This window comes from Convolutriloba macropyga, chromosome 11 (genome assembly GCF_964194025.1).
Source record: "Convolutriloba macropyga chromosome 11, txConMacr16.3, whole genome shotgun sequence".
NCBI lineage: Eukaryota > Metazoa > Xenacoelomorpha > Acoela > Convolutidae > Convolutriloba > Convolutriloba macropyga.
The window spans coordinates 45,250,411-45,278,392 of NC_134478.1; the positions used below are offsets into that span (position 1 = coordinate 45,250,411).

At 34.2% G+C, this 27,982-nt stretch overlaps 1 protein-coding gene across 5 annotated transcripts in view; it reads right to left on the minus strand.

Annotated features, from left to right (window-relative positions):
* LOC142349664 (ryanodine receptor 2-like) overlaps nucleotides 1–26,521 on the minus strand; it is a 227,570-nt gene extending 201,049 nt beyond the window's left edge. For all 5 annotated transcript variants that reach the window (XM_075401386.1, XM_075401387.1, XM_075401385.1 and 2 more), the window contains exons 1-14: nucleotides 26,371–26,521; nucleotides 23,724–23,861; nucleotides 23,294–23,442; nucleotides 22,985–23,109; nucleotides 10,420–10,484; nucleotides 9,687–9,948; nucleotides 9,013–9,230; nucleotides 4,813–4,952; nucleotides 3,891–4,126; nucleotides 3,071–3,266; nucleotides 2,209–2,524; nucleotides 1,428–1,555; nucleotides 718–885; nucleotides 184–343 (exon numbers count right to left, since the gene is read on the minus strand). In XM_075401386.1, the coding sequence (XP_075257501.1) occupies nucleotides 184–343; nucleotides 718–885; nucleotides 1,428–1,555; nucleotides 2,209–2,524; nucleotides 3,071–3,266; nucleotides 3,891–4,126; nucleotides 4,813–4,952; nucleotides 9,013–9,230; nucleotides 9,687–9,948; nucleotides 10,420–10,484; nucleotides 22,985–23,109; nucleotides 23,294–23,442; nucleotides 23,724–23,861; nucleotides 26,371–26,493 (2,424 nt within the window). In that variant the 5' untranslated portion in view covers nucleotides 26,494–26,521. The remainder of the gene's footprint in view (nucleotides 1–183; nucleotides 344–717; nucleotides 886–1,427; nucleotides 1,556–2,208; nucleotides 2,525–3,070; nucleotides 3,267–3,890; nucleotides 4,127–4,812; nucleotides 4,953–9,012; nucleotides 9,231–9,686; nucleotides 9,949–10,419; nucleotides 10,485–22,984; nucleotides 23,110–23,293; nucleotides 23,443–23,723; nucleotides 23,862–26,370) is intronic.
* Nucleotides 26,522–27,982: the final 1,461 nt, after the last annotated feature.

Sequence of the window (27,982 nt, forward strand, 5' to 3'; positions counted from 1 at the left end):
TCAATTATGTGGCGTTTTTTTTTGCGTTTTAGATATAGACGTGATCAAAACATCATGATTACAAGTATACAGTAGTAATATGCAATGATAGAATACAGATAACCAGATAACTCCAACATACTGATACTCAATTCTACAAATGCAAAAGCTCTGGAGCTCCTTAGCCTATTGGTCTATACTCACATCCTGAGCTCCGTGAGTCCAGCTCCTGGCAATTTTGGCCTCTGCCCAGATATTGTGCGTGTTCTCGGCTAACAGCTCCACTAATTTACTCATCACTGGTCCCAACTGCACAATCGCAATGTCGTAGGGTGCCGGCTTGTATCCATTCGAAAGCACGTAGCTGAAGAAAAAACAGAACGATTTTGATTTCATAAAATTTTATAAGGAAGCAAAAATTGGTTTTTCAAGCGCAGAACATACCGAGAAACTATTTTTTTAGAAATGAAAATGCTTCTTATCTATTAAAAAGCATCGCCCCGATAAATTCCGAAAAAGATTGTGCACAATTTCACCAATCTAATGGAGTTGAGTCCTGTACCCACTGTGTAATAAAAATTGTTTGTAATCTGTTTATAATAAAACAACAAGACAAGTTAAGATTATTCGGAAAAAGATCTTTGCTTTTAGTGTAGCATTCATTTTTGAGGAAAGTGAGGAAATCATAGTGGTGCGGTGGATGAGGAAGGAAAGAGAAATAATGAAAAAGGTGTGAACTTGTTGGGCAGGTTGATCCTCTTCGGCTGGTGTGACTTCCTGTTGTCCATTGGCTTGATTGTGTATCCCAATGCTAGTACAGTTCTGATGATCTCATCTGCAGTCATGATCTCAACATACTGCTGGTCTTCGTTCAACTTGGCAAACGGCTTCAGACAGTCGTGGTACCTAAACATACAAACCACTTGAAATGAACAATCAGAACCGCTAGGTTAGACGAGAGACAATTAATTTCTTTGACAAGAAGGCGCTAGTTTGGAATCAATAAGGGTTTTGAAAAACGACAAGAAATTTAAAAGAATTACAACATATACGTATATACGAACACGCACACTTAAAAGCAAACCCTCACCCAGCACACATTACAGGGGGGGGGGGGGGGGTGTGAAGGAAATTTCAAACTCTAAGAACCGCCCGTAAGGCTCTAAGAGATCTGCTCCGCTACTTAATGCCATCTGGGTGTTAGCTGCTTATCCTGTTTTTGAGGACAAAAACTTAAAAGCGTCAGAAGGAAAGTCGGTCAAGCAAAAAATCGCACAAAAAGCCGCATGACTATAACTGCCACAGACTTCGCTTTAGAGCAATTAGACATTGGTAACAGATTCGATCAGCAATTAATTTCCTCACAAGAAGTATTTGGTCCATATTTGAAGCATAAATTTATAGTTCTTTTATGTTTTTATTTGGATGGTGTGTTAGTTAATTGGTACCTCCTGTGTTCGTCTATGCCCTGTTCCCCGTATATCCAGCCAGCTTCTATTTTGGATATGGACCACTGTTCATGGAACCACTCAGCCATCAACACTCGCAGTCGCAACACGGCCTGGTTCAAGTTCACCTGAAATCACAGCATGAAATTGATCAAATGAACTATTCCCCTGGCAATAGATGGATTTAAAAAAACTTGAAAAACATTCTAAGGTTCGATTCGACTCCTCACTGGGGTTTGTTTCTACGTGTCACATTACTTAACAACATGAGCCGAGAAACGATAACATAGGCAAGAACATGAACCATTAATTTGGCTTCAATCTTCATGTTTTTTATTGCCGCCGAAAATTCTACACGCCAGTTATAATAGGATACTAACGATAACTCCAGAATTTGAATTCAAAATATACCTTGTAAATTATTTAGGGATGATGGCTATTTAAGAAATTCTCTCTTCTATATCTGAGTTTTCCTACAAAAATTGCATTCGATTTTTTGATATTCAAAATATGATCATATAGAACTCCTTTGTAATCATAAAAGGATCGTCAAACACAGGATCAAAACTGGGATATTGTGATGACCCCCCTTACCCCCCAGCCTAATACCGACGGCTATCTTGCAAGATCTAGCAAGAATCGTGCAAGATCGTTATCTTTGATCTTGTAGCTTGCCAAATATACGTCAATTGCATGATTTTTACAAGATCTTGAAAGAATAGCGTCAGATTTCGACTAGGACCCTCAAAACAAATCGAAAACTCGAAAAGTTTGAACTTACTTTTTGTAAGTCGACTGGTTGTGGGTGGAAAGCAGTGACAGTTGGCAACAAACAAGGTCCGTGAAGCACAATCGAGTGCTGATTCGGCTCCTCATTCGAGTCTTGAGTGCTCATAGACACACAGTGACTCATCAGTCGATCACTCGAACCAAAGGAGGAGTTCGGAGGTATTGCGGGTTCAGTTGGGGTTGTTGGCGAGGACGGCAGGGGTGCTATCGGGGATTCTGGCGATGTCACTAATTCGCATACTGGAGCGTAGCCTTCAGGGGGTTTGTAGGCAAAAGATCCGTGTTTGCCTCCGAGAACGAATCGGATCCTGTCAAAACACGTAAATATGAATGAGGAATTGAAGAATAATATCAAACATGAAACGTTGACCTAGCCAGATTTGATTCAATTAACAAAATCCAATTAATACGATTAGATCTTTTTTTTGGAGAGTAACTTATTGTCCAGGATTTTCACCCAGTGTGAGGCAACAAAAAGACGCATTTAAATTTTTGTATTCCCGTCCAATGACTGTGGTGTGGGAGGGGGGCAATCAATTTTTTCAACAACTACACCCACACAAGATGTAGCCTATTTTGTAACATATTGGGTTTTGTGTAACTTTAGCAATTTTTTTTTCGTTAATGCGATTTTTTTTGTATCACATGACAACCATCCGAATAACTGAATAACCAGACAATAACTGAAAATGTAGTATAAAAATGCTAGATGTTCTTGGGATAAAAAAATTCTGGGCTTTGAGAAAAAAAAGAAAATTCAGCAAAAATATTGAGTTATATACAATGGTTTTGATAAGATTTTGTAAAAATCCTAAAAATAATCTTTGGACGCCATCAAATAGCGAATCACTAACTGTATAAGACTTGACATGCTGGCCACGGGGTGGAAGAGTCCCTGGTCGAAGACTGGGAACGATTCCACCACTCCTAGAACCGGGATCCCATTGAGGGTGAAGCTGATCCTGGGCACTGTGAAGTCTATGCAGCAACCTATGACGTCATCGTACTGGAACAGACTCCGGGTGCCCTGTACTGCATAGGAGGAACCATCTGTGCAAAAAACAACAATTACATATTTAGTTGTCCGTTATTGATGACGTGTGAAAAAAACCATTTGTAACAGGTGCAGCCACACGGTAAAAATACGGTAAATGGGTTTCGTGTATTTTTCATATTTACACTCCTAGCTATTGCAAAAGCTTAAGAGAAAATTAAGCCATTGCGTTTAACTCAAAAATTTGTTTTTTTTTGTAAACAATATTAGGTCATGTCATATTGCGTTTTCATTTTCGAAGCAATTATCATAAAATTTTCTGTCGTGAGGTCTCTTCGACAATTTTTTCGACTAAAATATTCACAGCCTATTTAAAACCCCTTCAAAAAGTGAACATACAAAATTCCAAAAATCAATAAATCAGCTGCAATTGACCAAAAAAACTAAAAATCCGCGCAAACTTGTTAATAATGACAAGAGTACAGTTCAAAAAAAAGTTTTATTAAAAAGATTATTTAATTGAACTCTTCTGTATAATAATACAAATTACTGAATATTGAACTGACATTGCACTTGTATGTCTTAGCATCAAGAATTCTAAAAAAAGCTAGTACATACCGATCAGTTCCCTAAAGCATTAAGATAGATTATATTAATCTAATCTCATAACTCCAACTTACCTGTCCACAAATTCTTCCCATCAAAACCCCACGAGAACATGTCGTCTCCCACGCCATTCCCACCGAGACCAGCAGTGCCCCGGGTGCTGTAGGGTGTGAACCCGGAAGTGGAAGCCCATCCTACTCTGAGGTGGGTGTGAGGGTATCTGAGGATGTTCTCCACGTGTACCTCGAAGTACCACTTGTAGTACATGGCAGAACCCTCCGCCATCCCGATGAACGCATTCGGGCGAACACTGAAACATTTGAACCATAAATGTATAACACGTCTACAAGTGTAAATCAAAACTTAAGAATCTTTATTTCTATAACTTAACCATCTTATTTTTATATCTCAAGCACATATGAACAGCCTCATTGTGAGCATTATATTAAATTTATAGTATATAACGCATGATGATTTGTAATTTGACATTTTTAACATGTAAGTATTTAACCTAATGGTTATGCTTTTTAACTTACATGTTTCCTAAATTTTTTTTTAAATTATCGATATAGACTTGAGGAATATTTTGAAAAAAAAATTATGTCCTTAAGTAATCGTCCGTGTATTATAGTCAGGGCACAATTTAATCTTCTAAGACCTTGAAAACAGATACTTTTTAAGGAATACCCAGTCAAGAACTCAAGCAGTTATTTTATATTTCAGTAAACTGAATTGAGTTCAAAAAGTAAAAGGTTGCAAAGTTTCCCAACACGCAACAAGTATTGCAAATACATGAATAAAGGACACAAATAGACTAAAATGGCAACGTCAAAAAAATTTTTATTTTTTTTATAAATATGAAGTTTTAAAAGAGATAAGTTAAAGCTAAACCAGACCAAATTTAAAAATTTGAAAGTTTAAAAAATTGCATTATAAAATTTGTTGTTTGTTCATCTTATATGTCTGGTAATTAACGTATGATGTTCCAGTTCTTACTTGACAATCTGTTCTGTGATTTTGGTCTGAAAGGTGAGGTTGCTCTTTGCATTGGCAGTGAAGTGTTGCAGGAACGAGTTCTGATTGGCTCTCACTGCCTCATTCTGACTCACACACAATGTACGCATCACGTCCAAAACCTAAAAAGGTCAAATAATGTTTACTGATTCCAGTTTTTCCGACCCTCACTTTAGTGGGGAGGGAGGAACTACATGGGTTTTTTTGTTCAGACAATTTTGGCCGATCGATATAATCATCATAGAGAATCGTGAGTGCTAACATTAAAAAGCACGTACATCCTAGATTACGGAATTAGAAATATTTTTTCGATTTTCGATTTTTACAGGGAGTTATCGAGGTTTAAAGTTTTGTGAATATTCGACTGTTTTTCTTCACATTTTCAATAATTTTTAGTAAAATTTGGTAAAATTTCGCAAATAAAATTTTAAAAAAGTTAAAATTTTTAAAAGTAGAGTGCAATCGTTACCATCAGAGATAGATGAGCGTTGCTGAATTGTTTGATTGAGTTTTTTTTTGGCTAAAAATTTTGACACAATTTTCAAAATTCGAACTTCTTTTCATCAAATTTGGCAGCAAATAAGCCTTTTCGGTCCACTTTGTTAACGTTTGCCAGACGTAGCGACCTAGAAACTTTGACACAGTCTACATAATCTTCAAAACAGCGCTAATTGAAACTAGGCGCCCTATGAAAGTTAAAATTTTGCCGGTTTTTGCAGATTTAACTCGATAATTATACAAAATGCATCGTTGTTTTTCTAATATTTGAAGAATTTCACTCAACAATTGGTCTAATTCGCTAATTCGCCAAGACTTGGAACAATTGGGCAGTTTTTTGGGCCCCCGGTAAAATCAGGGATAGGTCTGATATTATCATGGAATCTTAGAATCAGAGGCTTTTTTATTTTTATTTGGGTGCTGCCTTTTTTCAAAAAATTTTGCTTTTGTTTTTTTAATGTTAATTTCTGACAAATGTCTCAGGGCTCCTTTAATGACAGATCCCACTTACGTAAGCGCGAGGCCGAATGTAGATATAATCGCTTTCAGAGAACCAAAGGGTTTTTATGGCTTTGAAAATGAGTTTTACTAAACTTTAACAGAATTCTTGTGTTTTGCCATCAATTGTTATTCTATTTGCAGTTTGATTTTTAAATCTAACCATCCAAATAACCAAATAGCTTTCTCATGAAGTATAAATAGACTTTTACCACAAATTCGATTGCTACCTACTGTCTCTTATGTTATTGAATGTATTTGTTTTAAGGAGATTTCAAAGATTTTTTGAACTTAACAATTTTTTATTTTAATTAAGTCAACTTCTTGCTTATTCTCAGTAAATACAGGCAAAATTTTCTTCTTTATAGAATACAAACAAAAATTGTGGCTGATTGTTTTAAGATAAGGTTTTCTTACTTTTGATACTACGAGTTTTCATACAAACTTTGAGATTTTTGTTCATAATTGCCCATTTTTGCTGTTGTTTTTGTTTCTTTGGTAAAATTTCACATTGCTTAACAATCTAAACGAAAAACATTTTACAAAATTAGAAGTGAACATATTATTCTTTTGATAACATTTGATTTTAAGGTCTGCGACACCGTTCTCTTGCAGAATTTGGTAGAGCTTTTTTTATTTTTGCCCTCTGTTTGTTGTTAATTTTTGTTGTCGTATGCCCAAGATTGGGTAATTAAAGGTCTCAGTTGACAACTGCAAACTTAAACAATTGAACTTATTAGCAGATATCCGTAAGTAGCTAACGGCTTTTTGACTTTCGAACTAAATTTCTTAAAAAAAGAGTAAGTTTTTTTCATTTTATCCCTTATTATTCTGCTTTGCGTTTTTTTTCGTATTTTACAATGGTGTATCATTTTCGTAACTTGCCCTCATTATTTACAGTTTTTAGAATTTTTTGAACCAAACTAAAATCATTCTGTTGTTTAAACGTTTTGACTGATGTCTTCAGGGCTTAAACAATTTGTTTTCAGAAGAATTTTCTGAAATCTAGATACTTTTCATTTTTTGTGGTTCATTTTGCTGCCATTTTGTAATAGTCGTTTTAAAAAAAGACTTGATGAGGATTAAAGGAGGCGCGGGAGTTAACGCTCCCGCGGTGAATATTTTATAAACATTATTGTTTCAACACTGTGGTTTCGTAAAGTTGTTTGTGAAAATTTTTAGTTCAGCTTGTATTTAATTTTGTCTTATATTCTCGTGATTTAGTCTCACTAATAAGAGGTTCAATTGGTTTTCCATGTAAATAGAAGGCAAACTGTCCACTGTTTCAGTCGAAAGCTTTGGTTGGCTATGAATTATGAAAAAAATTTTTTTAGGAAAAGACTATAGATTTTTTATATATGCCAATCTTATTTCTGTTAACCTGTAGCTTAACAACTCAATTAATACCAATTATCTACTGAAAAAAATTTGCTCCTCATTATGGTTTTTTTTCGCTCAAATTGAAATGGTCTTTGTTCTTGGTACAACCAGTTTTCATAAAATTTTCGTGAATTTTGCTTATTCGCCCCTTTTTTGTATGTTTCCGTTTTCTTTTCACAGTATCACAACAATGAGCGTCCTCTGATTCACAATTACTTTCAATCGAAAAAACGCAACCGAAGTTTTTTAATGTTTTTGGTGAACAGCTTAATGTTTAATTGGCTGGGACATCGTCTTCGTGCAAATTTTTTTTTGTGCAAATTTCGTCGTGCAAATTTTTCCTTATTGCTTGTATTTGTCGTCGTTTTCTAGTCGTAGGACAATTCCTTGATAATGAAAGGTCTCAAGTGCTCTCTATGGAGGCAAACAACAATCTCTCAATAATTTCATTTGATGTATAATCTTTCTAATCAGTTCGAAAATTGTTCTTTTCAAAAAAAAGCAATGTTTTATTAAATTTTACACTTTTGCTCATTTTATGCCGACTTGTTATAAATTTTATCTGATGCCAATTTGATCTGGTTATCAGTGATTTTATAAAAATGGACAACGAGTTTCGGCCGTAATTAATATTTGTAACTATTTGATTTTTATCGCAGTCTTTTCTGGTAGTCATATCATGGTAGTCACAGGTCTCATAGGCACTCTAAGGTAGACTGTTTTTTATTCATTTAGTAATTTGTTGAACAATAAGTTGACATGTTATTTTTTTCATCTATTCCGCTTTGGTAGACAATTAATTGAAAAATGTATATGAGCGGGGTCGGAACTTAATGTGCGAACGCACATTACCGAGCCTCCTTGTTAAGATTTCTACAAGACAGAATATGAAAAACGCTCTTTCAATTGAAATTGATGCAGCTCCAAAATAGTTGTAAGAACATCAACAATTGAGCTATTTTAGAGGTTAAAAAATTTGCAATATTAGGTATAATATTTTCAAGGAGCAATGAACTTTTCAAGTTCAACGCAAGGACAATTCTTGTACGCACGATTTTGGGCTTGCATAGGTGGGTTAATTCCTGTTGTGAAAATCCCATTTTGTGGTCACCTGAGTTGACCCCATAATTCAAAATGTTATAAAATTACAACTTTATTTTATGACTCCTATGAAAAGTTGTAGTCATAGAACTTTCATAAAATGAAAGTTGTTGTTCAACAAATTTTAAGAGAAATCAGGAAAGGGGCTAAAACAAAGTGCAAATGAAGTATTTCCATAAATTAGTGAGGAAAAAATTGAAAACTATTACTTTCCGTGATAACGTATATATGAAAAAGTTGTAGTCATAGAACTTCATACAAAAACAATTAAACAGTGCATTGAACCTAAGTTTTATTTCTGAGGAGCGGATTGTTGGTGTACCCTTTCACTGCATAAATTTTTGAACTGATATAACTTTATGACCTGGTTACATAAAAAAACAACGCAAAGACTTAATGTAAGGTAGGAAATAAACCCCCCACTTGACTATTAAAGAACTGCGCATTTAGCTCGTTTTGCCAGGCCGCGCGGGCCATGGATATGCCTCAGCCCCCCTTGGATTAAACATGAAACTATCACAGCTCAACAAATTATCACGACAAAAATTCCATTTTAAAATGTGGGTTCATTTCCATGGGAATTTACTTCCGTTGGTTCCTATCTAAAGTTGGGTTTTTTTGTGGGGGTTTGTTTCCTAGGCCCTTATGACTGACGGAAATTGAGAGCACTAAGACAATTAAAATAAAATTTCAAAATAGCATTACCTTATAATCCTTGCCGAATTTGTCAATCATATTGAGAAGTATTTTAATGTGTGTCTCTGTGAATATGTTGACAGCCTCTGGACTGCTCTGGAGTAGACAGTACAGCACATCCAGTGCGTCCTGCTTGTGTGCAAAGTGCAGTCTACTCATCAGCCAATCCAGACTGGCTGGCTCTGAGAACTTGCTGCAGTTCTCGTGGTTTCCGCGGATCAGGGAAGCTGAAACATGGTAAATGATTCTGTAACTTAATCTTCAGTGTATTTCAGTACTGAATCAGTAAGCGGTGCAGAAAATAGCAGTATTGATTGACTCTATTCATGCCACATCTGACTCTGGAATGCTTTGACCCAGACTATGAACTCATCTGATTCAAAGACTGATAAAGACTCTAATTTAAGATGATTCAACTTTTATGCATAGCTTTATTTGATCGGTTTGTATAAGTGCATTCACTTTGAGTGGTTTTAATTTCCAAGGAATGTAAGAAAAATGAGTAATCCTCGTTTGCATTAATAGAATCCCGAACGACGTTCGATCAAGGCAATCAACCAGAGTTAAATTTGTATAAACGCAAATTCAAAACTGAAAATGATACGTATAATGCATAAAATACTTAATCTAATAATAGTTCAATATTAATGTCAATAGTGCAATATTAAATTTAGTTTGCGTACCCAGCAATTCAAACAGAAGACTTGATATCTCGTCAAACTGTTCCAAATCCTCCAATGGAACCTGAGTAGAAGGAGCCCCTCCGCCCACTTCGTCCGCTTGCCCCACTCCACCTGGTGCCAGTGGTCCACCCACTCCACCCGGCTGCATTCCTCCCAATCCGCCACCTCCAATTCCTCCTCCACCCCCGGTAGAGGCAGCTGAGAAGTGTTCTTTGTACTCTTTGAGGCAATCCACCATTTCCCGAATGACCAAAATGAAACCCTAAAATAATAGTTTCAAATTTGTGATGCGACTCTTTTTGCCAGAGGAACCAATTGTTTACCTTTTCAATTGCACTGAAACGTTTGAAATATATCAAACTACTGCTTTGTGATGATAAAATTTTTAAAGGATAAGGACAGAGAACGAGTGAAGCCACTAACAATTGGGGCTGTAAAGCAGTAATCTGATTAATGTAATTTACAAACGGACATGACCAAAAATGTCCAACAACTCAACTCCATTTTCGGCTCAATTAAATGCAATTAAAATAAATCATCTTAACCGATTTTAAGGTCACGTACATCTGTAAACTAAGCAATAGTATATCCATGTGAGAAAACTAATTTCATCATCATAGATGCTCAATTAATTCTGCGGAAGCAAAAGACTCGAAAGCTTGAGATTTGTGTTCAAAAGAAGTCGAGAACAAAACTTTATAATTTTTGAGAACAATCGGATATGATCTCTTACCTCTGACTGGAAGAGATCCTGACGCACTTTGAGGTTCTTCAACGTCGCCTGTTTCTCTTCGTGATCTAAAATGCGCTAAGGAAGCTGACCTCATAACAACTTAGCGCCTTTCGTGATAAAATCAACTGTGAACTTTCAGTATGAATTGTAAGTATGGTTGATTTTCAGACGTACGTGATTTTTGTGTCTCTAACTGAACAATACGATCAAAAAGGTCCCGGTAAAATAGTCCAATAACGTTACTGTCCGATAACACAACCATCCAATACTACATCAATACTGACTAAAATCGGAGATTAAATTATCCAGACGTAATTAGCACACCAGCCAGACTACTGAAAGAACGAGGAGGCGAAGTAATGTGCGTTTGACATAATGCTCCAAACCCGCTCAACCACGTTTTGAAATAATTGTCTTCCAAATGAGGAAGAGACCGAAAACTTTCAAAAATTTAATATTTTTTGCAAATAAGTGGGGGTAAAAAAACTCTTTAAAAACAAATATCAAACCAACAAATAATGCAGTTTTAGAGGGTTGATGAGACATATCATAAACGAGATTACATCAAACAAACAACAAAACAGCAAAAAAGAACACGAACTTTAATTACAACCAGAACTTCATGAATTTTAAAAAAAGCTTAACAAATTCAAAATAGAATCATATAAAGTCCAATTTAATTGAATTGCCTTTTATTCCACTAAAATGATATGACAACTGTCCTCAACGAGACTAGATAGCAAGAAGAAAAGAAAGAATCAAAACCGGCGCAGTTAAAAACACGTTTGCATTTTTGGAAAAACAATTATTTCCGAAGTCATGAAAACTATTAACTATAAACTGACAACTTTTAACAGGCCGATTCATACCCCACGATTAATACATCGAGAAGATTTTTTTATTCATAAAATGTCTTTTGACTAATTAAAGGAAGACAAGGCCTGTCCACAGTAAAAAAAAAACAATGAAAAATTTGGCTAAAAACAAATGCCCAAGCCGTTAAAATCATAAGGCTCTTCACAAAGCAAAAAAAACATATAAATATTTGGGTCTGCCCACATTCATCGCCAATGAAGCTTGTCTAAAAAGAGACAAAAAAGTTCAACTCAAATGTTGACAGATAATCCAAATTCAGAAGAATTTTATGAAAGCTTGTAGAACCAAAACGAAAATATAATTTAATCATTTAACAGCTACTACGATTGATTTTTTTGTTTCATTCTAACTATGTGTTTTATCAGTTATGAGAGAAAACTGCGAGCTGACAAAAAGAAGAAAGAAAACAAGCATAGTTCAAAAAGTTACAATTTTTTTTCAAAACAAAGCCCTTCAAAGTCGTTAAAACAAAGACCTAGCGGCTGAAATCCTGAAAAAATGTTCAGACACATAGTCATAGGAGGGGAATCAGACAAAAGCTGTTTATCCAGAGGAAAAAACCACAATGAAAAGAGCAACAAGTAGTCATAAAAAATTCAACCAAAATTTTAGAGGAAAAGTGTTGAAGCCGTCAAAAATTAAAAATTACCAATTTAAAAACTTGCATTACGAACTTATGGGAACCTTGTTCAACTGAACATTTTTTCAACGTTCTTCGTGAAAGTCGACTTCTAATTATTGCAGTAATATGAAAATAAAATAAAAAAAAATCCTGAAAAGTGGGGAAAAAATGAAAATATGAAAAATTTTTTTGAACATAAAACAGCAGCGACGGCTAAAATTTAAATATAAAAAAATAAATTCTCTCGGCTTAGATTAAAAAATAGGTTGACATTGCACAATATGGCCAACGCTCAAAATTCCACAATTCTTTCTGGAAACGGACGTTTTTTTAGACAAAATTGATAAGATTTAATGAAAAAACACAAAATGGATAAACTTGTAGCCCCTTAGCGCTTCAATTCAATTGAAAGCATGATTATTAAAACCAGACTAACAAATAACACGACCTTCTATCTGAATAAATAGCATTTTTTATTGGGCTTCATTTGAAAATTTAAAAAAATTGTTAAACATTGAGCAATAATTTGAAATAATTCCTGCCTAATAAAACCTCGGTAACTAACAACAAAACAAATAAAGTCCCAAAATAAAAAACGACAGCGCCCGATACAATTCGAGAAAAAAAATATTCAAAAAAACCTACTGTTACAATCGAACGAGCCATAGCCTTGACCCTAGAGCAAAATAACCTTTAAAAAGTAACTGTTCTATTTGCTAGCAAAATGTATAACTTGACAAAAACATTAATATATCAAATTAAATCAAGAGTTTTGGATATTTATAGAGCTAACTTTGAAACGAGAAATTTGTAATTCATAAAACTTAAAGCCTAACACTGATAAGAGAAATTTAATGCCAAAAAAATCCATTTGAAAATACAAAAAACATTGACGGCTAAAATTTATATATAAAATAAAAATACAAGCTCCCAGCTCCAAAAAAGCTGTATGTTGAACATATTGCACATTGAAAAAGTGGCAAAAACTCGAAAATCTTTTATCCGCTTAAGACTTCAATTGAAGATATTATTGTTAATACGAGACTACAAAAGAAAAGCAAAAAATTAACTAAAAAAACAAAAAGCTTTAACAAAGAGTTGGAGCCAAATAAACCACGAGCTTTCAACTGAATAAATAATTTTTCTATTGGGCCTCATTTTTATTAGAAAAATAAAATGTCAACCATTTATTAATAATCTGAAATAGTTGTGGTCTAATAAAACCCTAGTACTCAACATAAAGAAAACAAATTCATGAAAAATAAAAGACATTGCCCCATAAAATTCGAACAATTTTATAATTGAAAAAATTTTTGATTACAATGAAACTAACCATAACGTTGCAGAATGAGTTTTTTCAAAAATTTTGGTTGCTTCCGAAATGTATAGCTTCACAAAAAATATACTTACCAAAAATAAACCAAGAGTTCTGAATATTTATTGAACTAATTTATAAATAAATCAGCAATATTGTAATTCCTATCACTTGTAGTAAACCGAAATTATCTTAGCTTTATTTGCAGTTTGGAAAGATTGTGATTACAGTTTTTAGTTTTGTACGTCTGGCAAAAACAGACAACGTGTCCTATAGTATTATAATTGGTGCATTTTTTTGAAAATGTCTAAATTTTGAAGAAAAAAATAAGCTAAAATGTTAGACACAAATTCGGATGAAAGAGTTCAACAACACTCTTCTGTCCCTGAAATTATAACCAATAGCACATCTTTTGACAAACTCAACTTTTTTTGAAACAAAATTGACAAAAAATGGTGCAAAAATAGAGCAAACTGGAACAAAACAAACTGAAATTAGTCAAATGTTACTAAACCTCCATAAATCCGTGGGAAAACTGAAGATCATAAAAATTATGTTATTTCTACGTCTTACGCTGGATGGGCTTTCCAGTGAGACGTTATATCAAGGAATTTTCTAAGAGGAAGAGATCAAACAGCGAACGTGCACTAAACAGTAAAAAAAATTATAGTTCTTACCATACCAACATGGTTCGGAAAAATAACTGATCTGAATTAACCAGCAAATGTTTGCGTGGAGGAATTATCAAAAAGATGTCATCAAGTGGCAAAACGGAAGGACTTAAAGAAAGGAAAGTCACACTCATTGAACATGATTTGGGCTACCCTAACGATTGTGGTACTTTTACAGTGTCAGATCCAATAAATTGTTGACTAAGAAACACTATAGCGTAAAATCTTGAAAAAACACACAATAAAAATTAAAAAATGATAAGGCAACTAAGAAGATAAAATTGTATCTTTTGGAAATTTTTTTGTGTCAGACAGGATCACATAGTATATAGTAAAAAAACAAGAATTAGAATATTTTATTCCGAGACCTTACAAGACTCTTTTAAGAAAATACTTCATCTCGTAACGCTTACACTCGTTTAAAAAGAACTAACACATAAACACTCCTATAATGAAATCAATAGTTCAATAGTTTGTGTTTCAGGCACAGTTTTTATAAACATTTTAGGAGAAAATTTCTTTCCACAAAAGCAGCTGTTTTCAAAGGCCTCACTCAATGGTTTATGATTGTTCTATTCAAACTGTTTTGTGTGGGAACCTTGCTTAGTGATTAAGTTTTAATGATTATGAATCACTAATTAATTTTGGCTGCTTCGCGTGGTCTTTGTTGTGGGAAAGTACGAATTCTTATACGAAACTTAAAAGATTTCTGGAAACTCTGCTCAAAAACTTTTCGTTTTCTTCTTTTTCGAGCATTTTTGAATGTTTGCAGCTTCATCGTCTGTTATTTTGTGAGAAAAAACGAATTACATTTCTCTTGTTACTATTCTGTCCTTTTTCTAATTTGTTTTTGTCAGACGTTTTTTTCCCTTATATATCCCTCTCGTAGTAAACGGAAGTTAAATGCGTTTTTTGCAGTTTGAGAAAATTGTGTCAGCAGTTTGTAGGCTTGTACGTCTGGCAAAGACAGACAACGTGTCCTATAGTATTATAATTGGTGCATTTTTGATGGGAAATGTCTAAATCTTGAAAAAATCAGCCAAAATGTTAAACACAAATTCGGATGAATTAGTTCAACAACACTTTTCTGACCCTGAAATTTTCACCAATAGCACAGTTTTTAATATTTTCAATGCTATTTTCAATGCAAAATTGACAAAAATGGGGCAAAAATAGCGCAAATGGGAACAAAATTAACTGAAATTAATCAAATGTTCATAAATTCTCCATAAATCCGTGGAAAAACTGAAGATCATAAGAATAATTTTAGTTCTACTTATGCTGGACGGGCTTTCTAGTGAGACCTTTCTAAGGAGACGGGCTTTCTAGTGAGACGGGCTTTCACGAAACTTTCTAAGAGGAAAAGATCGAACGGCGAACGTTGACTAAACAAAAAAAAATTAGGTAAGAATATAGTTCTTCCCCAACCAATGTGGTTACAAAAAATAACTGATCTGAATTAACCAGCAACAGTTTGCGTGGAGGAATTATCAAAAAGATGTCATCAATTGGTAAACGGAAGGACCTAAATAAAGAGAAGTCAGTTTCATTAAACAAGATTCGGGCTAACCTTGTGATTGTGGTATTTTTTAATGTAAGATCTGATAAGTCGTTGACTAACAACCTCTATAGAGCAAAATCTTGAAAGAACTAACGCGATAAAAAAGAGGATCTGATATGGCAACTTAAAAGATAAAATTTTGTCTTAATAGAAATAATATCGTGTCACACCGGATACGATGTCTTATATAATAAAAAATCCAATTATCAGATACTTTTCGAAATCTGATATGATTCTTGTAAGACAGTTGTTCATCTCGTAACGTTTTCTTCCGTTTAAAAAAAATGACACATGAACACTCATATAATCAAAATAATAGTTTAATAGTTTGCGTTTTAGGAGCAAAATTCAGAAGCAAATTTCTTGCCGCAAAAGTAGCTGTTTTCAACGGCCTCACTCAATGGTTTATGATTGTTCTATTCAAACTGTTTTGTGTGGGAACCTTGCTTAGTTATTAAATTTTAATAATTATGAATAACTAATCACTTTTGGCTGCTTCGCGTAGTCTTTGTTGGGGAAAGAACGAGTTCTTATACAAAAATTGAAAGATTTCTGAAAACTCTGCTCAAAAACTTTTCGTTTTCTTCTTTTTCGAGCATTTTTGAATGTTTGCAGCTTCATCATCTGTTATTTTGTGAGAAAAAACGGATTACTTTTCTCTTGATACTATTCTGTCCTTTTTCTAATTTGGTTTTGTTAGACGCTTTTTTTCCTTATAATTTCCCGTTTTTTATAATTTCCCTGGATAAAAAGTCTTTCTATCAAATTTCAGAAGACATACGTTCCGTGTTATCAGATTTTAAACGATAGAGATTGTGTTTTCTCAGATCCTAGGCGATGAACATTCTTCCCCTTCAACACTAACAGTGCTCCAGAATGTCTCATAAAATTTGCCGAACGTTTCAGGAGCGACTGATTTGCGTCTTATCAGATTTCAAAGGATATATGTTGTGCTTCTTAGGCTCCTAGGCGACAAACGTTCTTCATATTTGACTGTTAAACTGGTTTCTCTTAACTCTTTCAATTGTACTTTCAACTTTTTCGAAAGTCCGTTTTATCAGTTCTTACATGACAATAAACCCACCAATCTGTCCTCAAATGATTTTTCAGTCTGATGAGATCTTAGTAATCTGAGTAGCGTTTATGCGTTCCAATACAATTACACTATAGTACCAAAAATCTACGTACAGCACAATTTGTGCGGTTTAAGCGTTACTTTTGCTCTAAACTTTTGATTGTCGCAAAGGCGTGAAGGAAGGCGTGAAATTTTTAAAGTTCAAACGCGTTTTCATTCTCATACTCTACGCTCACACAGAAAAGAATGTTAAACTGTTTTGTTAATTTACTGTTTACCACGCTGTTGCGATTGGAAATGTCCAATTCTGATAGTCAGAAAACAAGAATAAAGCAGCTTAAAATCAAGATAGCAGTATCAAGATAGTACACACTATGCATATAAACTACAGCAAAAAGGTAACAGGCTCAAGTCGTCTCTAGCGGAGGAATTGTTCAAGTTGTTCAGAGAAATGAAACGAGATTTCTTGGCAACATTTTGAGTTTGCACAAGCAATCACACATGTTCTGGGGTAAAAAAGATCAAATGAGCGGACACTGTTTGTTAGATGATCAAGGAAGCTAAAAGGCCTCGTTCGCGTGGAATCGTTGAAAAATTAAGAAAAAGGATCGCATTTTCAAAACCTTATTTTTCAGCAAGACGATAATTCTGTAAACAAAGCAAAGATTGTCATCAAATTCTTCAAAGAAGAGGAGCGGGAGGTACTGGAATGGTGGGCAAATAGTCCCAATCTGAATCCATTTGAAAAATAATGGGCAATTGCGAAGCAAGAATTACGACAACCGAGAGAAATTTGGGAAAAATTGGAAGAAAAATAGTTAAAGCCTTGACTCAGATGTCCTTAAAAATGTGTCTGAAAACTTCACAAACTGTCTACCATATATTTAAAAAAGTAAAAGCGTAATTTCCCGTTATTAGAGAACTGATTTGAACTCAAAATGTTGTATTATTTGATGTTTGTGCAACTTTTTAAAAATTTTCTTGGTGTAGGTAGCTTTTTGGTACTATAGTGAATAGCAAAATTTATGAGAGCAGTTTTAGGATCCGCAAAAGAAAAAACAATTTGAAACTTGTTCCGCGTTATTGTTTCTTATACTTATCTGAAAACGGATCCAAAAACTCAGCTTTAATACTATGATTAGTATTTCTTATAGTGTAAGATCTAACAATTGAATGCTTCTTTCGTGAGATCTGATCAAATAAAACTATCTGAGTTGAATAATTGAAAAAGGGGGTAAAATATTGCTAGATCTGACAAAATTTGACAACGTTTGAAAAATTTCCGGTCTAACAAAACCCTAGTACTTAACATAAAAGAAACAAAATCAGGAAAAGTAAAAGACAATTTCCCATAATATTCAAAAAATGAATTTTTTTAAAGACAAATTTGATAAGCTTTGAAATAAAAACTTTAAATAGAATAACTTTCATCCACTTAAGACTTCAATTGAAGATATCTTTTTTAATACGAGGCTACAAAAAAAGCAAAAAATTAACTCAAAATAAAAAAAAACAAAAAGCTTAAACAAAGAGTTGAAGCCATAAAAACCACGAGCTTTTAACTGAATAAATAATTTTTCTATTGGGCCTCATTTTTATTAGAAAAATAAAATGTCAAACAATCGTTAATAATCTGAAATAGTTGCGATCTAATAGAACCCTAGTACTTAACATAAGGAAAACGAAATCCAGAAAAATAAAACAGAGTGCCCCATAATATTCGAACAATTTTATGATAGAAAAAGTTTTTGATTACAATGAAACTAACCATAACGTTGCGCAAAGAGTTTTTTTCTAAATATTTTGGTTGTTTCCAAAATGTATAGCTTCACAAAAAAAATCTTATCAAAAACAAACCAAAAGTTCTGGATATTAATTGAACTAATTTATAAAAAACCAACAATGTTGTCATTCCCATTACTCTCGTAGTAAACGGAAGTTAAATGCGTTTTTTGCAGTTTGAGAAAATTGTGTCAGCAGTTTGTAGGCTTGTACGTCTGGCAAAGACAGACAACGTGTCCTATAGTATTATAATTGGTGCATTTTTGATGGGAAATGTCTAAATCTTGAAAAAATCAGCCAAAATGTTAAACACAAATTCGGATGAATTAGTTCAACAACACTTTTCTGACCCTGAAATTTTCACCAATAGCACAGTTTTTAATATTTTCAATGCTATTTTCAATGCAAAATTGACAAAAATGGGGCAAAAATAGCGCAAATGGGAACAAAATTAACTGAAATTAATCAAATGTTCATAAATTCTCCATAAATCCGTGGAAAAACTGAAGATCATAAGAATAATTTTAGTTCTACTTATGCTGGACGGGCTTTCTAGTGAGACCTTTCTAAGGAGACGGGCTTTCTAGTGAGACGGGCTTTCACGAAACTTTCTAAGAGGAAAAGATCGAACGGCGAACGTTGACTAAACAAAAAAAAATTAGGTAAGAATATAGTTCTTCCCCAACCAATGTGGTTACAAAAAATAACTGATCTGAATTAACCAGCAACAGTTTGCGTGGAGGAATTATCAAAAAGATGTCATCAATTGGTAAACGGAAGGACCTAAATAAAGAGAAGTCAGTTTCATTAAACAAGATTCGGGCTAACCTTGTGATTGTGGTATTTTTTAATGTAAGATCTGATAAGTCGTTGACTAACAACCTCTATAGAGCAAAATCTTGAAAGAACTAACGCGATAAAAAAGAGGATCTGATATGGCAACTTAAAAGATAAAATTTTGTCTTAATAGAAATAATATCGTGTCACACCGGATACGATGTCTTATATAATAAAAAATCCAATTATCAGATACTTTTCGAAATCTGATATGATTCTTGTAAGACAGTTGTTCATCTCGTAACGTTTTCTTCCGTTTAAAAAAAATGACACATGAACACTCCTATAATCAAAATAATAGTTTAATAGTTTGCGTTTTAGGAGCAAAATTCAGAAGCAAATTTCTTGCCGCAAAAGTAGCTGTTTTCAACGGCCTCACTCAATGGTTTATGATTGTTCTATTCAAACTGTTTTGTGTGGGAACCTTGCTTAGTTATTAAATTTTAATAATTATGAATAACTAATCACTTTTGGCTGCTTCGCGTGGTCTTTGTTGTGGGAAAGTACGAATTCTTATACGAAACTTAAAAGATTTCTGGAAACTCTGCTCAAAAACTTTTCGTTTTCTTCTTTTTCGAGCATTTTTGAATGTTTGCAGCTTCATCGTCTGTTATTTTGTGAGAAAAAACGAATTACATTTCTCTTGTTACTATTCTGTCCTTTTTCTAATTTGTTTTTGTCAGACGTTTTTTTCCCTTATATATTCCCGTCTTTTATAATCTCCCATGATAAAAAAGTCATAAGAAGACATAGGTTCCGTGTTATCAGATTTTAAATGATAGAGATTGTGTCTTCCCAGATCCTAGGCGATTAAATTCTTCCCCTGAAACACTAACAGTGCTCCAGAATGTCTCATAACATTCGCGGAACGTTTCAAGAGTGACTGATTTGCGTCATATCAGATTTCAAAGGATATAGATTGTGCTTCCTAGGGTTCTACATGACAAACGTTCTTGATTTTTAACGCTTAAACTGGTCCTTTTCAACTCTTCCACTTGTACTTTCAACTCTTTCAAAAGTCCGTTTTATCAGATCTCACATTATAAAATTTCCACCAATCTGTCCTCAAACGATAAATTCTGTCTGATCAGATCTAAGTTATCTGAGTAGAGTTCATAAATTGAAATACAATTGTATCAGAATTTATGAGAGCAGTCTTCAGATAAGTATGAGAACAAATAACATGGACCTTGTTCCGCGTTATTGTTTCTTAGCTTATCTGAAAACTGCTCTCAATGACTCCGCGTTAGTACTATGATTAGACGGTTTTTTTATAGTGTAAGATCTACCAATTTTTTTGTAAGACCTGATCAGACAAAATTATATCAGTTGAATAATATAAGAGGGAATTAAAATGTTGCAAGATATGACTAGAAAAATTTCATGATGTAAGATATGAGAGTAAAAAATTTTACCGCGTAAGATCTGAAAATAAGGAATTTTTATCGTGTTAGATCTAATAAAAAAGTTCATCGCTTCAGTTCTGATAAGCAAATTCTTACCGTGTAAGATCTGATAAAATGAATTTATTGTATCTGAAATTTAACTTGGAAGATTTTTCAACTTGGAATAACTCATAAGATGGATTTATTATCGTGTAACATCTGATAAAACAGAAGTGTTATGGTACAAGATCTGATACGGCGGAATTTTTGTCGTCTGAGAAATTTTTACTATGTGAGATCTGACAAACATCCTATCAGATCTGATGAGAAGATGCATCATCCCCTTACAAGCTTTTAGAAAGATGGCTTTGTCAGAAATTTGTCAGATCTTACACGATAGAAATTATGAGAACACGGGTAGGTCTGGAAACAGAAGTTTTCTAATTTTAAAAACATCGAAGATGCACGTTGGAAAACTGTTTCACAAAATAGTATGATTATCTATGTCTCTTCGGTTCGTTAAGCTCAATTTGTAGAGACGATTTTGAATAAAGAACATAATATTCAACACCAAGTTGTTGCTTAAGTGATTTTCTCATCCAAGAAGCAAATTGAATATTTGGAGTAATTCAACAACTGTGGTTAAGCCACCTGTTCTCAAGAACCTCCAGTAGATTGTGAACAGGTTGTCAATAGATTGACACTTGCTTAGAAGTATTGAAAAAACTTGAAAGCAATTTTGCAGTAAGTAATCCTTGATCAATAACAACAAGTGAAACGAAATCAGGAAGATTAGCTCAAATTAACTTTGTTCAACTCTGTTCAACTCATTAAAATTTTATTTTAATAAAATAGATGTATTGTCGCATACCAATTAACCATGCCTTGCTTTTCAATAATCGTGGTTTAACTCTATCGTCTCGTACGGTTGGCATCGTTTCAATCAATTGATTAATCTCTACGCCGGGAGCCTCTCAAAAACGCAACTTGATACATCTTGCAAATGCATAAAAGATTTTGAACCTTTTGACCAGACTTGAGAAGCCGCAGCACAAATTTGTCCGGCAAGCTTTTCATGATAACCTTGACAAGAGTTTGGTATGATATCTAATTACTTGACACACATGCAAAGATCTTGTGAGTTTGTACAGATCCTAACTTTTAGTTGTCAAGAATCTGAACAGGGTTTTATCAAGAGGCTTTAAGTTAATTTAACTGTGGTATCATACACCCAGTGAAACGAAACTTAATACACCTTGCCATGTCATGCAAGATCTTGTCAATTTGTGCAAAACTTGAAACATCTTGCCAAGATCTTGATAGACAAAATTTCTTGGAACACCTTGATAAGATCTTGGCAAGATCTTAGCAAGACATGTCAAGAAATTTTCTTGGCGTAATTTGTTACGATCTTGATAATTCTTGACACATAGAAAGTTTTTTTCTAAGCAACCCGAAGTGAGCGGGTGGAAATACGAACCGGGAATCCATAGAAAATCGGTCATGACCAGACAATCTGGACAAAAAATTAGCTATGACTCGAAGTAGTGAGAATTAGCACTGCGTGACAATTAGCAATTAGTGGTGAAAATTAACAAAAAAATCACATGTCACATCCATTTCAATGACAAAACACGAAATTAAATTATCATGTAGAACTGCCCAATTGTTACTTTAATATCAGGCGATTACTTTTATTATTTCTTAGAAAAAAAAATTGAAGTAGTTTGTCCTCTGCTCTCGCGATAACTGCTGTTAATTGACCTACAGCCTTGCTAAATTTATTATCTAAGTAAGTACCATGGCAAGATCTTGGCAAGATTTACCAAGATTTAGTATGTTTCTTATCAAGATGTACCAAGTCTCGATTCACTGGGAAGTCCTAATTGACAAAGTGTTTAGGTCTACAGAAAACATTGTAGTTTCGTAAATTGCATACTCCTCGTCGAGTTAATAATTGATCGACACGAGGCCTCCGCAGAGAAAAACCCGCAATAACGAACATCGAGAAGCCAAAGTCTAAATTGACAAATTTACAAGCGTGCGTGTGCGACTTTGGTTCCCAACTGCAGTCAGTTTTGATCAATTGTTGTATAGTGGAGTCATCGGATAGTTTTCAGACGGCTCAAAATTCGGACAGTTTGCTTATATTATTTCAAAATCGGACACAGAGATCGCGTACACCTGTAAATAAAATTTCCCAGGTTGAGGTCCGAGACGGAAGTGACCTCTGATCAGACTCAAATCGAACGCACACAGTGTGTTTCCAGACCAAAAAAAACAGGGTCTGGAAATTAGTTGGAGTGCACAATAGTATGATCAGAGGTCGCTTCCGTCCTCTGGGACCTCAACCTGGGTACTGACAAATCATTGTGGATTTTATTGTAAACGTGATAATGGATGAGGCTGGTAGGAACACAGTAGAATTGAAATTTTGTTACCTGCGTCCTCTTCAGGTGGTGCGAAATAGGCAATGAGGTCCTCAATCAGATGCGTGACCACATCCACTGAACAGATGGACCAGATCTCTGCCTCAGAGTCTACGGGGCTCAGGGACTTCAACGCACTATATAACATAAGCATTTACAAAACTTATTTCCTATGGTACTGCTAGGGAGGTCAAATTTAGATCAAACGATCCGCTTTTCAAAGCTTCTTTTAATAAAAGATAATTTTTAAGTTATTTATGTAAAATTAAACGTTTTCAAAAGATCCAAAATTTTTTTTAAACGTGAGCAAGTGTAACGTACACGATGAACCGGTTGAAGAATTTGAGTGCCTTCATGATGAATCGGGAAGCGAGACTCTCCTCGTACTGACTGACTCTGATGAAAAAGGCATCGTCGGAGTGACCATCAGGCAATAACACCACTCGCTTCCCACTTATCTTGCCAGGAACCTGTATTACAACAGACCAGATCAGCCTGTAGAAGTGTCTCGCCAGTTTTCACAAAAAGTTGCAGAAATATTTGACGTTTAACGTCTACATTAGAGCACAAAAGTGTTACATGGGGGAAAATTGTCAGGTTTTTGTCATCATTTTTGGTGAAATTGTGTTTAAAAAGAGATGTATGCGGCGAAATGTGCTAAATAGGCTAGTTTACTTTCTTTTCAGTGGGGATGGGGGTTTTTTTGGGATTGCAGTTAGTGTAGGGGCTGGATTTGGGGAGATACACATACCTTGCTGTCGATGACAGCGTGCGATAGCCATGACTGTGAGTTGACGTGTTTTATGTAAACAGGGTGTTCGTTGTACTTAATACAAGGCTGGCCTTGATTCGGTTCCTGCATCAAGTCCCAGTTAGACTCATCCTCCTCCTAAACAGGGAATGCTACTTCAGTTTCTGAAAAACAGTTAAGGGTATATCCTAAAAAGACAAAAAAGGAGGATCGGTAATGTGCATTCGCAGAAAACGTTCGTACTCACCGAAAACAAATTGAATAGGTAAAATTTAAATTCGTTCACCAAAGATGCGAATCATGATCTGTGCATTGAATAGAATTCTGCGCCAGCGTAATCAAAAGCTGTTCAGCATAGGTCGGAACAACCGTTGCATTCTATCTCCTTTACAAAAAATTAAAAACGTTTATAAAATATTTTGAAATAAAATAGTAGTATTAGCACGTGGCAATCAGAAGATTTTTTGACAAATTTTTTAAGTCCAACTGCATACATTCAAGCAAATTCGAGGAACGTAGAACTAATTGGTAAACTAATGTTTGAGAACCGAGAAAACAAAAACAGGGCAAACTGAAGAAAACTTTGGTCTCAGTAGGAATATTATACTAAATGCCTTTCAGAGAGTCCGTTTTAACCATTTTACCTTTCATCGTGAAACAATGTGAACTAAACAGAATGCAGCTTTTGTCATATCAAACAGACCAACAAACAAACCAACCGCCACCCGAAATATGAAAGATCGAAGTACAGAATAAATTAAAAATTTTAGTGGTTTTCGGAAATAGTTCTTAGTGGCTTTGATGAAACAAAACAAATCCAAAACAAGTCACCAAAAGTTTTGCAAGCATGGCATTAGAAAGTTATTAAATAAAGACAAGAGAGAAAGAGAGAGACTTTGAACTAACTCAACGAATCAATGCAATTGTTATTTTTTCTAGATCTTTTGAAACTCGATAGCCTTTAAAACACACAAAGAAAACAACGGTAGAAAAAACTTTTGAAGCATTTAGTTTTTGACTTCATATAATTGTTTCCCGACAATTACATTCAAAATTAACACAAGAGCTTTTCGTTTCAAAATAAATGTTAGCAAACTGCGGATTTAATTGCTTTGAAAGAGCTTTGCAGAAGGATGCGTTGAAAAAACTGCAGTCTTGAAGAAAAATTTGTTAATATAACTTATTTGTTGTTTGAGGTTGTTTTTAGTTCAAATTTAGTCAAAAAATTCATTCTATTGATGATGAAAGGACAAATGCATTGTTATGAAAGACATTGTTCAGTATATTTGAAGTAAAAAGGTCAAAACATAAAAATATCAAAAAAATGACTTCAACTTTATATAAGTTTCCTCAAAAGCCCATCATATTCTTAAATTTTCCTTATTCATCGAGAACCAATTCTTTGATTAGCTTTTTAAACAATTTCTATCTTCAATTTTCTTTTGAAAAACCAATGATCGGCAAACACTGATGTAAACTGTTCCTATCCTGATTCCAATTTCATTGAGTTTCTTTCTGAACGAAAATAATTTATTGTAGGCAAATTTTTGTTATCACAGCTCATCAAACGTTCAATAGAACGGCCTTTATAAGTGAAGAGGACATGAAAATTGGGGCTATCACTTGCCCGCGCTTTCCGGATTACATCCCACAGCGGATGAGAAGCATGGCCATGGAGAGTGCTCCGCGTACGCACTAGATTATTAAAAATTGACGTATTTTTGTTTCCTTGGTGCATTGGAATACATTATGAATTATAAAACTATGCGCAGTGTTGATTGCAACGGTTAACAATGTATCTTTTCTGATAGATTACATAACTATTATATAACTTTCGGCTTGCTTTTCTGTCGGCTTACTTTTACTTCGGCTTACTTTGAATTCACCTTGGAAATTGATTAAAATTTTTTGAAAAAATAACAATTAGGACATTTTCGTTGTGTTTCTCCGTATACCTTAACGGGGCTCTTAATTTTTAACACCTAATCTGTCTTTTTTTCAATCTGTGTCTTTAATCAAGGCTATTTTTTCGCATTTATCAGAGATGTTATCAAGAAAATTTTTTTCCGGATCCTACAAGTTTATTGTCAAAGACCCGAAAAACGAAAGCTCTTTGCGAAAGGTAAACCTAAAGAGAAATAGGAAAGTTTAAAAAATCTTTCCACGATCGATTAAGTTTGTCAAGTGTTTTCCATTGATATAATTTTTGTCAAGCAACTTTTCTGTGTCAGCCACAATCGGCTCAGCAAAAAAGTCAAGCTGGTATAAAGTTCTTGACTCCCAGTTAAATTTGGGGAGTGGAACAATTGAAACTTTGATAGCTTAATTCATTCTTACTATTCGTTGGTAGTAAATATGTGACATTCACGAAAAAATTTGTTAACTTTCTTGAACTAAATTTTCGTAAATAAAATAGCGTATCCAGGTTTTTTTTTGAAAGGCAGCTTTTTATATGTTCTCTTTGCAGGTTACAGCTCAATGAGAACTCTAATTACATATATTTCAGGTTAAATCATTCGTCGATAAAGGTTTATAGTTGAGAGACGATACCGTGGAAAAGGGCACATTTCCAATACCGAGAAACATCCAAAAATATAGGTTGTAACGAGAAAGACCAAGTTCAAGTACTGTTCAACTAGGAACTCACTTTAGCAGAGTAGAGAGCGAATAGGGTGGATGAGCATGAGGCGTATGTAGACTCACACAGTCCTAATTGCATGTTCTCTTTCACATGCAAGTACCTCCCACTTACTACGTGTCGCACTCTCATCGGCTGACCCCATTGCAAACAACTCGCATTCCACCTGCACAACAGTAGACACAACCTCTTAATACTTTGCCGAAATTTATAGTTGAGAACGGTACTTAGTGTTTAAATGCCTCAAATAGTTAAAAGTAAATAGCCAAAATGCACTACAAGAGTTTCTGAAAAAAACCGTATAATAAAAGTCACAGGTATATAAAAATGAATTTCCTCTCAATCTAGAATCTCAGACCGGTTTGAGCTAGAGTCACAGATGAAATCTGATTAAATGACGGATTGGTAAAATTCTAGCCATAGTGCTTGCTAATCTTACTGTGATCCGATTGAATAGTTCTTTGTGCGCCGCAGCTGAACAGACCCTCTTGGATTCAAATCCATTTGAAATCATTGGGGGCAACGGTGAAAACATTAATTATAGGAGGTGAGTGTTTTTAATCTGAAGGTAATTCGCGGAAGTGCGAAATTTTCATCTTACGGCCCATTTTCAACTTGAACGAGCATTTAGTTTGTTTTTGAGATGTTTATAAGTAATCAACAATTATTCCAGGGTGGCCGTTAATGATCGTTTTTATCTGAAAATAGTAATAAAAATGAAAATTTTTGGGAGACCTTTTTTGGTGGGAGCCATTTTCACTCGTAACGACATCAAAGCAAATATTTGTTTTCAAAAGGATCACAGGCCAGAACAAAAAAAATAGTTCATAGGCAATGCTTTAATTATTTTTTTATATTTGTACATTTAAGTGTCAAGTATGCAAAATTATGTATATTTACTTGAAGAAAGAAAGAAAGAAAAAAAGAAAGAAAGAAAAAATTAATTTCTCCAAATACTAAATATAAACAAACTTTAACAAACATCAATCTATAAAAAGACTCGGAGGGGACAGATAACGGGACAAATGGACAAACGAAACACTCTGCCCTTCAAAGTTACAATTACTAGATTATTGTAAGATTAAATGAATGCATACGTTAAGGAAATACATTAAAAAGAGAATTTTTCCCCATTTCCAGTTTCATTTAAAAAAATGTGCCAGAAAATTCAATCATGGTCCTCAAAGTTTCTTCAATTGGAACCAGGCTTTTCCTGATAGAGCTGTAGGATGCACGTAAATGATATTAAAGATTTAACCCAACAAAACAAATATGTGTTTTAAAAGCACTCTGTTGTTAAATATATAAGAGTCTTTCAATTTGTGATAAAGATTAATTATGTCATTAACAGTGCATTAATCAAAGTAGTAATGAGATTCTGTTTTGCTATCAGGTTATAAGGATTTGCGGCGCGAAATCTCACTGACATTCTTTTAGCTTTTTTTCAAGAAAGAGTTCATGCAAAAGATTATAAGAATCATTTTTATTGGATCTTTTGTTCTCAAAACCAAATAAATCATCGAGATATTTTGTATTTCTTACCACTTTGTTTAAAAGTAACCAGAAAAATTATTCATACTATACTGATGATTGGAAGCACTAGCACTTAGATTTAATGTAC